Source organism: Macadamia integrifolia, chromosome 9 (genome assembly GCF_013358625.1).
Source record: "Macadamia integrifolia cultivar HAES 741 chromosome 9, SCU_Mint_v3, whole genome shotgun sequence".
Lineage (NCBI taxonomy): Eukaryota > Viridiplantae > Streptophyta > Magnoliopsida > Proteales > Proteaceae > Macadamia > Macadamia integrifolia.
In genome coordinates, this window is record NC_056565.1 from 2,509,149 (window position 1) to 2,526,117 (window position 16,969).

At 35.6% G+C, this 16,969-nt stretch overlaps 1 protein-coding gene across 1 annotated transcript; it reads left to right on the forward strand.

Annotated features, from left to right (window-relative positions):
• Positions 1–14,814: 14,814 nt before the first annotated feature.
• On the forward strand, positions 14,815–16,817 carry LOC122088273 (histone-lysine N-methyltransferase EHMT1-like). Its single transcript, XM_042657475.1, has 2 exons — positions 14,815–15,164; positions 16,081–16,817. The coding sequence occupies exon 2, from the start codon at positions 16,131–16,133 to the stop codon at positions 16,542–16,544; it is 414 nt and encodes a 137-aa protein (XP_042513409.1). The 5' UTR covers positions 14,815–15,164; positions 16,081–16,130; the 3' UTR covers positions 16,545–16,817.
• The last annotated feature ends 152 nt before the right edge of the window (positions 16,818–16,969 follow it).

Here is a 16,969-nt window from a genome sequence, read left to right on the forward strand (position 1 = left end):
AAGACAATAATACACTATCCTCGTGGAAATTTCTTTTTTGTTGTTTAATATTTACTTATATAGTTATAAATATAAGAGAGGATGGTTGTAGCCTTGATTTCATTAGCTTGGCCAAAGGTTCCATGACACCAAGTCCATGCTAAGGTTACCTTTGAAGGCCATTGAATTGAATTAGTATTGGAATAAACTGATAGTGCGTATGGTCATCTACCATCCCATCTCATAATGCAAATTAGTAGTGGGAGAAAAGATACTCGCACCGGCATTGAGAATTCTTTATCAAGTTTTTTCACATCCTGATCATGTGGGATCTTGCACCGACTTATTTTTTTCTTTGGCCATATGGCCTGTCTATTGATGAAACTATTTCTCACTTCGTGATTGGTGTGAGATGTTTTTTTCACATTTTTTTTTGGTAAAAAGATATTCCTTCCATATTGATGGTGTGAAGAAACCTCTTTCTATTTTATATCTATTTTACATATAATTAATGCTAGAATATATATTTTTTAAGATTTCATCTCCAATATTTTATCTTTACCCAAAAAGGGGAAAAGAAACTCTTCAAATGCCGAAACTCTTGACGATTGGGCTGATATATCATCAAGTAAGCTGGTTACTTAGAGGCAAATATTCTAGCACACATTCATTTGGAATTAGATGACCATGCCAAGTCGCCAACTATCGAATTTCAAATCAGATTAATTGTATCCACCCTTAAGAAGGTAAGTAACTATGTTTCTAAGGATGTGAATTTGAAACCAAAACCATTTACTGAAACCGAATCGAGCCATTTCCATTGAAACCGCAAAATCATTTACTAAATGGTTTTGTTATGATTTCAATTTTCAGGCCGACTAGCTAAATGGGTTGAAACCGAACCGAACCATTTAACCCGTGGTTTTAAACCAAATTGAAACCATGAAAATTGAACCGTTTAAACAATCAAAACCGATCCGATTAACCCATTTAAAGATTAAATAAGGTGGTTGTAAAATCTCATTAGTATCTCATTTGATTCAAAGATTGAGTGCTGCAAGCCTACAAGTAATTTTAGAGGTAGCTTGCTCAATGTTTAGAATGCCGATTAAATTATTCCAATGCACTAAGTAGAATGTATACTAATAAAAATGCAATTTTTGCTTATACCATGGCATATTAAATATATATTTTTCAATATTATAAAACATTATTTGAGAGGGAGGGGGAAGAAGAAGAAAATCTCTGTTGTAAGTATTACTTACTGACTTATTGGATGCGCTTGAGACTATTTTCTATCAAATATTTTCTTTTGCTTAGTTATTTGGTTGTTTTAACAAAACATAATGGTTGCATTTCACATTCTCAAGATTGAATCGTTTATCACTAAAAGCAAATTTTAGTAAACATGTGAATAAACCAGCAAACCGATTGCTAACCGTTTAGAAACCGTATGGAATAAATCGAAACCGAAACTGTTTAAAAATCATGGAAACCGAAACCGTTTATTAAATGATTGTCGTTTCAGAAAGTGCAACCGTTTAGTAAATGATGTTGTTATAGTTTCAGCCAAAATATATGTAAACCAAACCGAACCTAACCATTTAAATCAAAACCGAACCAATTAACACCCTTATATGTATCCATGGAAATCGATGCATCCCATTGAAGTCCCTTTATAGTGTAATTTTTATTAACTTTTTGCCATTTATTTGGATTAAACTGAAATTTAAGGAGTGAGGATAGGAACTTGAGAATCTAGGTAGATGGAAAATTTTCACCCAACCTAAATTCATCCCCAGTGGTAATTATTGGAGAACATGGTACTTTAGGTCCGCACAAGGGCATACGAGTCCTTATTCAGTATTTATAGTTTAAGGGAGAAAGGATTTTAGGGGGTTGTGAAAAGATGCCAATGTCGCTTAAAAACAGGGACTTGTGTGGGCAATGGGGATGTTAGACTGTTAGCGTTCCTCTTTCCATAGTTTAAAGGCATCATACCCTATTTTCATAATGGGATTATGAGACCATATTTATTAGAGGTGTACCCTACACCTCCAAGCAGATGTGTTTATCTCTCTCCTTCCCCGTGTAATGACTTCCAACCCCTTTTAATTATACCGAAGGTAGGCCTTAATTGAGTGTTTCTTACTTAGGGCTCGTTTAATAATGTTTCCGCCGTTTCTGTTTCAAGAAACAGCAGAAACATAAATTGTTGTTTTTTGAAACAGAAACAGGTAAGAAATGTGTTTGATAATTCTTGTTTCTGAAAACAGAAAAGGGTAAGAAGGTGTTTGACAAATTTTGTTTCTGGGAACGTTTTTGATAGAATATGATGTTTATTTTAATGAAAATAATTCCACTTTTGTTACTTTCCATAGAAACTCATTACCCTTTATTTGACCTAGACAAACCACCCAACCACCAATTTCCTTATTTCAAATTTACATCATAATTTTACAAAACATGAAATGTCAACCAATAATAGTAGATTAAAATGCAAATATTCCGGGTATGCCAACTGTCTTACAAGTTCCCAATAGTTGGTCATTACCCTCTAACTACTACCTTTATTTATGTCCATATTATTAATGGCCTCTAGGATATCGGTATATATCCTTTACTTTTCCTTAGACACATCCATTTCGTTTTTCAATACTCTAGACTTCTCCTCTTTGCCTTTGATTACTCTTTTCAAGTAACCTTTCATAAAATCAGAGGAAGGTGCTGATGGAGAAGATTGAGCTCTAATCATTGAATTGCTTGTTCCACAATCAGAAAGACTGTGCACTTGTCGAATTACTGTCTCTATATCCTCGATCATGGGGCTGCAATTACTCATCAACTTAATTGCAAAATGTATTCAAATAATATAGGTCAAATAGTACTTTCAAAAAATAAAAAACAATAACTATACCCCATTGGATTTAGGACAACACCAGAAATGACGATTAAAGTTCGTTGTTGTCTTCGCGACGTGTACCTTACACTGTCCCTCGCCATAATCACATAAGTGAAATTCATCTACCCACAAAAAATATTTATTATGCCTTGGACATTTAAAGTACGATCTTCCTTTATTAGGCCTATTTTTCGTTGTGAACTTATAGCACAAATGATTACAGTAGTCACACCTTGCCATTACAATGTCAGTGGAAGACATCTGTACAGTACAAAGATTACAAGTCATACCAATGTAAACTGTGTGAAGCTAACAAAAGCATTTTTACTAATACCCCCTACATACATTCAAAGAAAATAGGTGCCCTAATTTTTGTGTCAACCTTTTAATACATAATGAATGTGATCAGCAAACATTCAAGATCGATCTAACAAAATCGTAGCCATTCTCCTTGAAATTTCCAATTGGTTGGCTATATTAAGGCACACTATGGACATTTGTCTCGCAGATCGTCTCTGAGAGACATCAGATGCTAAAGCATGGTACGCATGAGTATCAGGATTCATAGGGTCGACAATTTGTTGTTCGCTTCCAAGCTCATTAAACAACTGATCTTGAATTGCTTGTTCCTTAATGTAATTGTGGATCCCACAACAAACGACCACAATTCTTGACTGATCTTCAATATCGTATGCCTTCATACTTTTTAATATATGGAATCTATTTTTCAAGACACCGAATGTTCTCTCAATAACATTCCACGGTGACGAGTGTCAGTGATTGAACAATTCCTTAACTGTTCTTGGCCCAGGTCTACCTTCACCATAATCTTATAAGTGATACCTTTGTCCTCGGAATGGCACTAAGTACCCTAGTTGATTAGCGCAGCCCAAGTCAATAACATAATATTTGACTTCAATTACTATGGAAACATTTATGGGATTAGATCTATATTCCCTGTCTACTATGTGCAGAAGGACAACACATAAGTTCATAATACATTTATACCTGGTGGTGGATGTGGAAATCCTAAGGTATCATTGGTTTTTGCTGCCTCCAAGACCCTTGCATTGTGTGCACTACCCTCCCAACCTGTATACACAAATGTAAATCACATACCGAATGAACATGCACACATAACATTCTATGTGATCATACCCTTTCGATTACAATAACGTGTCTCTTTCGACCTAGGTATGATGGCACTTATGTGGGTGCCATCAATAGCACCAATGCAATCAAATTTTTCATTCAACATAGGTTAGTCCATATAATTGTGTAAATTGCATTGATATTTCATTAGAAATGTCAAATAAATTAATCATCATCAAAAGTCGCAGTTATCTTGAAATATGGATAGTACTTTGGATTGTTGGCTATCTCAGGAGGTACCACATCAAAATTTGGTGGCCTGATTATATCAAGAGACAAATTTAGCATTGCTTGCAACACCGTGTGGAATACAACACTAATCATCTATCCTGAACGATTGAATCATCGTTGCATTTGTCTATTACTCAAACCTTGACCTACTATCATAAGGAACATTGCTAGCTGCTCATCTACTCGAATGAAACGGTTGTCCTCTAACTAGCCTCTATATACCAATCGGTCTCACAGGTTGAGAAACACATGTCTCTCAAGTCTAAACTCAACACACGTCAACATGGCCTGCAAGAACCTCAGCTACCCTAACAGGTCCTATGTAACTACTATCATTCAGAGGTTCTCTCATCCTATACATACTGAGCATGTTTTGGAATTGGTGTACTATAACCATGTCATCATCGTCTGACGATGACCCTATGATGTCGGTTGCAAATTGATTTGACATCCCTGTATTAATATACACATTCAATATGTAAAGGAATAGAGTCCATAAATGTACCATCCAATAGCATTGATTGTTTAGATGAAGAAAAAATAACACTTCCCTAAACCTGCCTACAAGGCTCTATAAGCATTAGCTTAATTGTCCATATGTAATATCCATATCTTAAATTTTTTTCAAACCTACTAACAAGTAACAATCCATCCAAAAATAATAATAATTGACTTACTTTCCTGTTAATATAGTGAAATTAATACGATCCTATATCCCAAAGCTACAAAGAAACACATACTAAGCTAAAAAGCATGATATTTAACAATCCTAAACAGTCATGTGCACTACTATAAGTCTGAAGCACATGCAATCAAATTATAACAAAGCAACATAAGTCAAACATCAACATCATTCATAGTAGGCAAAACATAATAAGTCTGTCAGTCAGTACGAGGCATATAAAATCCAAACAAACTAACAAGTCATTTATTCTCCCTTAAAACCATTCATTTCAAAATCTGTTACTTTCACTCCTTCAGACCATGTAGTATCCATAACCTCCTGTCAGGTCTCACTCCAACAAAAGACATGCACCATCTAGGGTCACTGTGTATCTTACGCTACACCAACACATACAAAATCCGTCGGGATATCCTCTAAACTGTCCAGTAGCTTCTAACAGCTCATCATGCTATATGGTCGATCAACAATAAGGTTAGGAGGTCGGATAACTGCTGAGGTGGTAGAGGTGGATCCTTTTTCCATCTTCCATAGGACAAATGTTCTAAAGTCCTCAACGAAGTTCATGAGGGTCCGTGTCTGGCTTTTCCTCCTACGATCCGTAGGAGTCTTATCAAGTCACCACTTCAGAGGAGTTGACCCCTTGGGTGTCCCAATACAAGCATCATTGTCATCATTATCAATGTCATGTAAATCATCATCAATTTCAGAGTTAGTGGACGTAGGAGTTACAGTAGTTGCCTATAATAGACCTTTATCCCCATAGGCACTAGCGTCGGAGAAGATCTCTAACAACTCTGGCCACCAATGGGAGTCCATTTCTTCTATACTTTGCCCAATCTTTGTTTCTCTGAAATTCAAAATTTTTTCAATTAATCATCACATTTTGTTCAAAAAGTGAATAAAAATCCATTCTATAAACCAAAGATTATGTCATACCCAGTGTTATCAATTTGGCCGAATAATTCACGAATTGTTCGGCCGAACCGAATTTTTCCGAATTTTATCAAAAATTCGGACCGAATCCGAATTAAAAATAAAATTCTTTAAAATTCACGATTTTTTCAAAAGTGAATATAAATCGCGAATAATTCGGACCGAATCCGAATTAAACCGAATTATTCGGTCCATTTAACCATTATTTAAAAAAAAAAAAACCAAAAAAAAAAAAAAAAAACCCAGTAAGCTTTTTTGACCGCTTTTTTGACCGCTTTTTTGACCGAATCCTTAAATTAATCGTCCGAATAATTCCCGAATCCGAATTTGCTAACTATGGTCATACATGAATAGCAGATTCCCACACTGAATCATCAACTGTGGCAGTCCGAGCATTTGCATCCCATCCGAAACTAGTTGTTTTTAACAAAGCCCTAAAGTTATTTTACTCATTGCGTAACTTATTCATCTTGTTACGCAGTTGCTGCTTCGCAAAGGGCCTTTTGAATTCGGCTTCAAGCCCTTTTGTAATGTTGTCCCAACCAACCTTTGTGAATGTTGAGTTTGTTTTCAAACATTTTCAGACATTCTCAACCATGTGATTGATGAATGATCTTAGTTCTGCTTCATTCCAGATTATAGTAGTACTTTTGGGGGTTGGGGTTCTTGGAGATCTCATATCTCTGAACATGCATAATTGATTTAGGTAACATATTCAAACACAGACAAGAACATGGAAAAAAAAATTCAAAGAAATAGGAATAAAAATATTGAGCCAAAGAGAGAAAAAAAAAGGCCCTTTCTTCTTCTAAATTCAGAAATGGTGCTTATCTAATAAAGGGGACATGAGAAAGATGGGGAATCCAGTAATCAATAGATAGTTCAAAATTTGAAACTAAAAAACATATTTCTAAACAATGACACTCAGTAGGTTGTTTAATTTGCACTTACTATTTTTTATGAAGTGCACAGATATTAGCTACAAGAGATGGGATGCGAATGTCACAGAGAGGGATGCAATTGAAAACTTCTGCTATGACCATGATTGGGAAATTCTGAAATTTAAGGACAAACACTAACCAATATGAAGAAGTTAGATTCAGGAAATAAAAAATATGGCTTGCATATGAAATTTCAGCATAAATATAATGTAAACATATACTGCACGCATTCACTTTTTTAGATACTTTTTCTGCATCTAGTATATTCAAGGTTGGGAAAATTCCATGTGAGAAATATACCTACATATATTAGGCTATATTATGGAGAGAAATCGACCCAAATAAGATACACATAATACTTAGTAAAAAAAAAATGAGAGAGGGATAGGTATACCACCGATATCAAGTATGTTAATGGATAGCACCAATAGGAACACATGACGGAGTATCATTCAGGAAGGATATGGGGGTCATTTCAGAAAAAGGGAAGAGAGAGATAGACACAATGGGTGCTAGTATACTTGATATCGGCGGCATACCCAACCTTTTCCTAAAAAAAAATTACAAAATAAAGTTAAACTCGAATAATAACAAAGGAAAAAGATATTAGCTTGTCTTTTGTAAGGGGAGAGTGTGAAGGCACAAAGATAAGTGTGACCTTGAAGAATTCAAATAATAAACCAATGATGTCCTCTAACTGGAACATTGCAATGAAGTAACCTTCCACCCAAACTCACAAACCAAATAGCCAAACTGCTCTTTACTGACCAATAATTTCCTATCCTTGCCCTCCCCTTCCAAACCCACAGAGGTTGAAGAAGAAGAACAACAACAAAAGGGCACCAAAGCTCCCCTTTGTCCCTCCCTGGACTTTCTTCTCTTCTCATTACTTCTCTAAAAAAAAAAAGTTAGATCTCTTCTACTATCACCCAATTTATCCACTTCAACTTTATTATATGTAAAGCTGGGAGATTATAAAACAATTAAGGAAATATAGGTACTTGCAGTAAAATGAGCCATATTGTAGGTAGAAAGACAATCCATTCACATGAACAACATCAAAAACAAATGAATATATTTCTTAATCTACTATACAAACAACAAGGAATAGAAATGATATTTTTGAAATGGATATGGGAATTTCAGAATTCAAAAGAACTAAAAAAATAGAACCCCCTTTCTGTGGAATTCATCTACAGAACAAACCTGTAGCATGGTGGATGTGAAAATTAGGAAAAAGTTTCATGAATGTCCATCCGAAATCCTCTACTATCAAGAGAAAAATCTCAAATGTTACCTGGAAGGCAACGTTTGATTCCTCCCTTTCAACCGAACGGCAGAATGTGTAGTTCCTATGGAATTGAAGCTTCAGAAACGTTGGAGCCAAGTTGCTATCCGCTGATGAGGGACGAATTGTTATAGGGTTTAAAGAAAAATTGGGGGGACCTCAGTTCTTACCGAGCAGATGTGAGAAATCGGTTTGGGAGGAGCAGTCGGACCTTCAAAGAGAGAATACAAGTTTGTATACTCTTCAGATTAGAGGGGAAAACCGGCCTTTATCTCTGAAGGTGACTTATCGATGAATCTGGATGAATCTCTGCAACAATGAAGTGAATCTATCGTATAGGTTCACGAGGATGAAAAGTAGAGAGTAAACCCTAGGGTTCATGAGGATGAAGATGGGGAAGGATTCGTATTGTTCACGAGGCTGAGGAGGCCCTATTCTGCCATAGGTTTCCTTCTTTGCAGGTGAATCTAGCAGAGCTCCTTCTGGATGAAAAGTAGAGAGTAAACCCTAGGGTTCACAGGGATAAAGAAGGGGAAGGTTCCATACTGTTCACGAGGGTGACGAGGCCCTATTCCGCTGAAGGGTTCCTTCTTCGCAGGAGAATCTAGCAGAGCTCCTTCAGGTACTATGGTGAAATGGTGAAGCTTCAACAGGGAAGAGAGGGAAGGGGGTCTATTTTATCGGGGATGAGTTGTAATATTTGCCCCATTTTTGTTTTGAGAAACGGGCGAAATAGGTGAAACTTGTTTCGTTATTCATGTTTCTTGAAATATAAATTGTTATAAATTTCAATTTATGTTTCAAGAAACAAGTGGAGCTGAACACTTTTATCAAACGGTTTTAATGTCGTTTCTTTGCTTCTGGAAATAGAAAAACACAGAAACACGTTTCTAGAAACGTTATCAAACAGGCCCTTAGTGTACTCTCTTAGACAGAAAACACTTTCATTTTTATAATTTGAGAAAGGATTGAGAATTGATGCACAGAAGAAGATTCGTCAGATAGAGAGGTTGCATTGTCATTTTGATGGAACTTTATCGCCATTCAAGATCTTATGTGCAAACCATGCACCATTTATTGCCATGTACAAGACTTCTGCTATAATTTAAACAAGGAGAAAGTTCCTCCATCATACATCATCACACATCTAGTTGTCATTTTCTCCACTAACCCCCCTCCCCCCTCCCCCATCCCCCATCCCCCCTACCCCTTTCAAAAAACCTTTACTAATGAATCGTTGTGAAACTATTTTGAAAAAGAAATTTCCTTTCATCGTTCCCCATATCCATTCCATCATCATCGACACTCCATGACGAAGGAATTCTATCTTTCACCATGGGCAAAGGGAAAATGCCCCTTATAAAGAAACATTTCTTATACGCCCATCCATTGTAGGTAGGAGGCAATTTTTCATTCACGAATAGGGCTCAGATGTTGTCCGTATAAGGTATTGGGAGCTACGGGTGTCAATGGGCCGGTTTGACTTTATTTTGGTGTGTATTTTACACTAATCAAAACCGATCCAATAAGGATTTTTCAATTTTAGTTTGGTTCTGACTTCGGTGCGATTTGGATTCGATTTGATACTGATTTGAATTATTTGGTTAGATACATTTTGGTTCGATTTTTTAACATGATATGAAACCGGTATCAACCCAAATTGCCCACATTTTTTTTTTTTTAATAATAAAGAAGAACGGCATGTGTTCCTTTAAGTACCAAAGAAAGCTATGAATTTTTTGGTTTAATAGTTTTATGTCTTGCATCAACCCTTTTAATAAATCATTAACCACTAAGAGGTTCGTAAGCTGCAAGGGATCTAAAAACTACCACTAAGCCAAGCAAAGCTTTGAAGCTGAGAACCTCTCTATGAGAGTACCCAAGGGGATAGCGCAGTTGGTGAACAACGAATTTGGTACAAGCCGTAAACTTGGATGTCCTAAGTTCGACTCCCACTAGGCACACCTATGCACTGTTGCTACTTGCTACTATCTGCAAGAAGAATGAGTGCCATCCACCCTCACTCCAAGCCAATCTAAGGGAAAAGAGAGCCAGAGATGAGAGAGAGAGAGAGAGAGAGAGAGAGAGAGAGAGAGAGAGATGTCATTGGGGTTATGAATAGAGAAGAATAAGGATTTGGGATTTGGGATTTGGGAATTAGGAATTTTATGATTTATATATTTAGGTTTAGGAGTAAGTCTCCTTAGGGTTTAGTTCGCTGGTTCGGTTTGGCTCTATTCTATGTTTCAGTTTTAGTTACTAGATTAATAGGTGAGCTATCAATTTAGAATGAACTGAGCCAAAATCAAATAATTTGAAAAACACACATCGAAACCAACCCAATAAGAGCTTGACTCTATTTGGATCAGACTAATCTAGGTGGTTCGGATCAGTTTTTCCGATTCAGCTTATATGTTGGCAACCCTAATTGGGGGCAATGGCATATCAAGTTCGTATATTTAGGATAGAATATTTAGGACCCTATATGGATATAATTTTCCGTCACCCACAATGTTGTAACTCTTTTTCATACATCCGTCATTTTGAAAAGTATCAGTCAAAGTCCACTCTCTCACTAGGGCTGTCAAAACCTTGCCCGAATTGATAAAATTGATCGATAAAACCCAAATCAAATCAAACCGATCCTTATCGGATTGATTTTGGACTGAGGTATGTTGGGACCAACTGAAAATCGGTCCAACCGAATTGACCAATAACCAAACTGAAACCAAACCAATTAAAACCGATAAAAAAATCAATGATTATGAGATTATAAATTGGTGAATTGACCATCCACTCTTTACAATAATAGTGAGAATTTTATTTTTATTGTAAGGGGGATTGTTACAAATAATTGAATATTAGATTATGAATAGAGAAATTGATTTATAAATTGTAATAATTCTTCCCTTGATTTCCTTGTTCACTATACGAAACTAGTCAGGATAGTTAAATGATGGATAATAGGGTTCATTTTATGATTTCAATATTAGTTATCTTCTTAGTAATTTATTATCCATTAGTTTCAATATAAGTTATCTTCCCTTACAACGATAAACCATGATTTAATCATAAATTTAAGGTGTTTTTTTGTCAAATCTTGTCACTATAAGTTATGAATGTAAGATTTCATTATGGTTCAAACCCAATAATAAATCGATCTAAACCGGTATTAACTTAATGTTAAAAAATCGAAATAAACCTAATTGAAATTGGACGAAAATCGAAGTTCCATAACGGATTGGTTTTGGTCACCCTCATTCTTGGATCGAAACCAATTCAACTCGACTGAAATCGAACCGAACCGACCGACCGATTGACACTGCTATCTATCACTATCCTAATAAAGATATACATATGGATTATACATTATGTAGATAGGATCACTGTTAGCAAAAACGCATTTTCCGTTTTTGTACATTTAAAACATGTTTTCCCATATGCTACTATACAATACGGGAAAAAATGAAAATGGCTAGAAAATCGACGTTTAAAAGCGTAACCGTATTTTAAAGGTAAAATAAAAAATTTTCATATTAATTAAAAAAAACAAAAAAAAACAAAAAACAAAAAAACAAAAAAAAAAAAAAAAAAAAAAAAAAAAAAAAAAAAAAAAAAAAAAAAAAAAAAAAAAACAAAAAACAAAAAACAAAACAAAACAAAAACAAAAACAACATAAAATGGCAAAAATAGGGCAGCTAAGGTTATTCAGGGTTAGGCTAGGCTAAGATGAGATTGGTAAGACTAGGTCGAGTCTGAAAATCCTAGCCTGACCTCAGGCAAGGCAAGTCTACATACATTTAAGGGGACTTGGGATTGGTGAGGTCTTGCAATGCATGGCTATGTTTGGAAAGCAAGAAAATATATATATATATAATAGGACAAAAGTACATTAAGGATGAGTTAATATGTCTATCTTTTTCCTTTTAATTTATATATATATCGATACCAAGATCGGAAAACCTAATCAGATCATTAAGCCCTCAAATTTGAATCACAAATCAAATTTTCTTTTTTACCATTTTACTCGCCATAGATACCAACATCACTGATCCTTGTCACATTCACTGTTAGTAAAAATGCGTTTCTGTTTTTTAATGTTTAAAACATGTTTTACTGCATGCTTCCCAAATATACTTAAAAAAACAGCAAACTTCAAGTATTCCCATTCTAAATACGTTTAAAACACGTTCCCCTTTTTATGGTGTTTTTTAAGACTTGATTTTTGAACACAATGTCTATTTAATTGATCATATATCTCTTTCCCGAGCTCCGATCAACCTAATTCTTTCACCAACTTGAAGGTAATGTATTGGACTATATTTCTCATGGTATTACCTTCAACTCGAATTCAATTCACAGACCCCGAAATTGAGCTATAAACTGACATATTTGCTGAAAAATATTTCTAAAATGATGACTCCTAACTCTAATTGAACGTATATCACTTCCAAAGTGTGTTGACTATGTTGACAACAATGAACAATACCATAACGTAGTCACATTACTCAATAAGACTTTGGGCATGTGTGGTGTATGAATTTAGAATTGGTGTTGGATGATATTCAATGATATGTCTTAAAACTTATAATGAGACATGGGATGTATAGGCATTAATATTAGATATGATAGTTGTTTTGAACACTAGATGCAAATGTTCATATAATAATTCTTTAATTTATATGAGTATACTACCGTTTGTTTGAAATCTATACGTTTAAAACTCGTACCGTCTGTTTTCCGACTTTTACCATTCTTTTTTTTTTCTTTCTTTTATTTGACCGTATCATTCGAAAAATTTTACTGTTTAAAACCCATACCATCCGTTTCTTTTCTTTTTTTTTTGTCATGCCCTTTTTGCTAACAATGGTCACATTATAATAACAATGACAAAAAGGGTTTCACCAATAGCGGGCGTACCGGCCCATACATACCCGATTGATCCATGTGATTCACATACCCCCTAATTCCTACCCGGCAATGACCAACAGTACAAGACCTACTGGCCCATATTAACCCGATTCATGCATGTGGTTCACACTTCGCATACCCCTAATTCCGACCCGACAAGAGTCGAGGACTGTACAACAGTACAAGATATTTCTTTTAACTTTAATAACCTAATTCCAAATTTCAAATTTGTTTGAATTTCGAATTATATGGATTAGGGCAGAGCTTAAGTATCCAACCATTGGATCTAGATTTGCATAATTTCACAAGGTTGATTGGGAGGATCCAACGGTCTTAGCTTATCATTGATCTCAAATTTACTCTCTTCTATCCAACTATGTTACACAACATCAAACACCCTTGAATCTTAATATTTCCCCTCATCAATAAAATCGTGTAGGAGTTGGGATTTGAAATTTGAAAATAACCCCACCTTATTAAGCTTTAGGCACACTTTTTTTTTTTTTTGAAATTTGAACAAAACCCTCCTTCTTATTAAGCTTTATGCAGTCAATGGCATGCCATATAAATGTTTATGGGAAAGGAATTGCCATGAAGTCAGTATGTAGATTCATGTGCACATCTTCTCATATCTGACCTGTGGACTCTACATTCTCTTTACTCTGTACATCTTCTCATATCCGACCTGTGGACTCTACATTCTCTTACTCGTTAAAATCCCTTTTTGGATGATTCAATTTCCCACCTTTCGGAGTTGTAGCAATCTCTTTCCCAATGTTTATATACATTTCATACACAAAAAAGGTCAAAGGTTTACTAATTGATGGTAAAACTAAGGAAATCTATAGTTTAAAGCACGGTTGGCTTGGAGGGGACACGGTACTTTGCCTCAGGAAGTAAGGTCCTGTGATCAAACCTTTATCATTGTACCTAACTTCTTGGGGCCACCGCACAAGAGTTTTTGTCTTGGACTAATCCGGTCCTGTGTAAGCGATATCACAGTGATCACAGGGATTAGTCGGGTCCAAGATCCGGACATCTTGAGTATCAAAAAATAAATAAAGTTTGAAGCGTAAACCATGTAAATGGAATAGAACTCCAACCTTCCAAAATGCCCTCATACTCATAATTTATTTCCCAAGAAATGACCCATCTTGGTCAAGTATACAAGTGCCCCCTCACTTTACAAAAAATTATGAATTTCAAATAAAAGGCCAGAGTTTTTCCGATCTACCAATTAGAGATGAAATATGGTGGCATGAACTCAGGGTTTTAGTGCACAATATCAGTCGCCAATGGCTATATCGGGTAGGATCAAATTGTTTTGCCGTCAAAAATACCAATATGGCAATTTTTTTTTTTCATTTTACCTTCCCTTATTTTCATGCCATTGATACAGTATCAATCAAGTATTAATATTAACTACAACTTGATACCTAAAAGTCTAAAACCATGTCTAAACTCTCTTCCGCATATTGGACAAAGTTCCTGAAGCACCCCTATCTTCTGATCCCATCCTCATCCTTACTCTCCAATTTTTTTCTTTTTTTTCCCCCTCAATAGAAGGCATGGACCAGAAAAACCTCTCCCATTAATAAAATATACATATAATACATACTTATACATGATATATATATATATATATATATAAAAGGTAGAGTCAAATATCAAGAAGAAATTCCTCATCTGTATGAAATTTCATTTCAGTCCCTGATGAAAATGGTCACCAAAATAAATTAATATTCATTTTTTTTCAAATTTTTTTTTTATTAAATAGCCAATAAACAAATATCTCATCGTCTCTCTCTCTCTCTCTCTCTCTCTCTCTCTCTTCCCCTTCCCAGTCTTCTCTTCTCCGTTTCTTTGCTATGTGGGTTGCTCTTCAACCCAGATGGTAGAGAGCAACCTTTTCGACTCTAAGCGTATTTCTGAATAGTTTTTCGCTTTCTCTGATCTGGGTTCTCATTGTTCTGATCATATTTTCTCCATTAAATCCAACTCCTCTCCGTCTACTGTTATAGCCATCAATACAAACTGACACTTCTGGGTTTTGGGGTATTGTTACTCTGTGTCCTATCTCCAACAGATTCAGAAAAACAGGGTTTTATGCGGGAGATGGAGAGAAGCCCAGTTTTCTACAAGGTCCGTTTCATTTCTTAGTTCTTGCTCATTTTTCATCCATTTCCACATGAGAGCGGATGTTTTGTTTTTATTTGTTCCTTTCGTAAATCTGTGATAGTTATCCTTTTCGCAAAGGGATATTTGGGTTTCTGAAGTTAATTGCTTTGGTTCCAGCGGGCAGTTCAAGTTCATATCGATTTTATTTATTCAATATCCCCCTCTTTCTATGAAACTTTTGAAAGTGAAATTAGCTATGCAGCTTGGATTTGTAGTCATATTGTTGCTAAAGTTGATATCTTTCTCTGTTTTTGGTATGCATTGCGATTCAGTGAACTTTTACGAGATATTCTGCCAAGGTTCTTTTCTTATTTGGAAGAAAGGGGATGGTGTTCTGCAACAATTAGTGTAATTATTGATATTTTTTCTGCTTGCCGTCCTCCTCTGCTCCTTTTGTTGTTCCTATTGCGCTTTTCAAGCTATGTTGGGGATCGGAGATGTTTCTGGGAAGCGCTTAGATTACGGAATTGCTTTCCTAACTATTTTCTTGCCCTACTTTCGAATCTGTTCAGATAAATTAACACAAAGTTTTATGCTTTTTGCCCATACATGTTTGATTTTGAGAATGTTTTTGATTAGGTCATTTAGATGGTTCTTTGGATATTGTTCAGTTAAAGATAAATTTTATCTGGTGACACATGTGGGGGTTTTCAACTTCGAACTGATTGCTTCTTCCCTGCTCTTTTCTTCTTTTCTCTCCTAATTTCTGCTGCAGGATATGATATGATCCTACATCCCCCAGTAGCTGTATTGTAAATGGTGAATCTTGTGTTCAGGAAGGATGTCTTATATGTTGTGTGGTCTGCATGGTGTTGTTAAAATTCTTTTAATATACGACTCTCTTTCACTGAGGCCTTGGGAACCATTTTTGTTGTTGCAGAAATCATCTTTAATTGTTTGAGCTTTTATTTTGGAGCATTAGGGGATATTATGGGTAGAGGCAGAGGGAAGGGGAAGAAGCTGACTGTTGTTACCAGTCATGAGGATCCTGGTAGTGGTGGGGAGGAATCAGTTCCTGCATACAAGAGAAGGGGAAGGCCACAAAAACCACTAAAGGATGAGATAGATGAAGAAGACATTGAGAAGATAGAAGAGGATGATGGGAAGAATGCCAAATCAGATACCTCAAATAAAGAAATGAAAGGTCCATCAGTGGCAGAGAATGGAAAGAAGAGGAAGAGGCATTCACAGGCAAAAGAGAATATTGATTCTGTCAAAGAGGAGGATGGCACCGGGACCAGATCAAGTACTGATATCTCGATCAAGTCCAATGGTTTTAGACAGAATGGGAATAGGCGAAAGAGCAAGCCTCGAAGGGCTGCTGAAGCTGGTGTTGAGTGTTAGTGATATTCGGTTTAGCCATTGCAATGAGTTTCTTCCATTTTCCTCTCCGGTTAACTCCTAGATCTGAGAATCAATTGTTGTTGGTTCGCCTCTGGTTCTTTATTTTCTTTTTATTTTGGCTTTTGTCGTTTCTTTTTCTTTTCTTTCATTTGTAAGTTTTGATTTTCAGTTACTTGTTGATGAATGATTTTGTTTTGGAGGTATGGAACAGGCTATATTGCTTCATGTTCTTCAATTAAGGTGTTACTGTTGGATATTTCACTAGTTTTGCTATATTCGTGTGATGTAGCATGCCCTTTTATTTACATCATTGAATTCTTGTTTCTTTTTGTTTGAGTTTTCTTTTAAAAACATACAGCTAGCTATATGACATCTCTTCATGTCCTTTACTGTTCAATGCATTTTATGGTTTGTGTGGTTATCAC

What these genes read in the sequence shown, in the direction of transcription:
- LOC122088273 (XM_042657475.1), top strand. Translation starts at nt 16,131, where the DNA reads ATGGGTAGAGGCAGAGGGAAGGGGAAGAAGCTGACTGTTGTTACCAGT.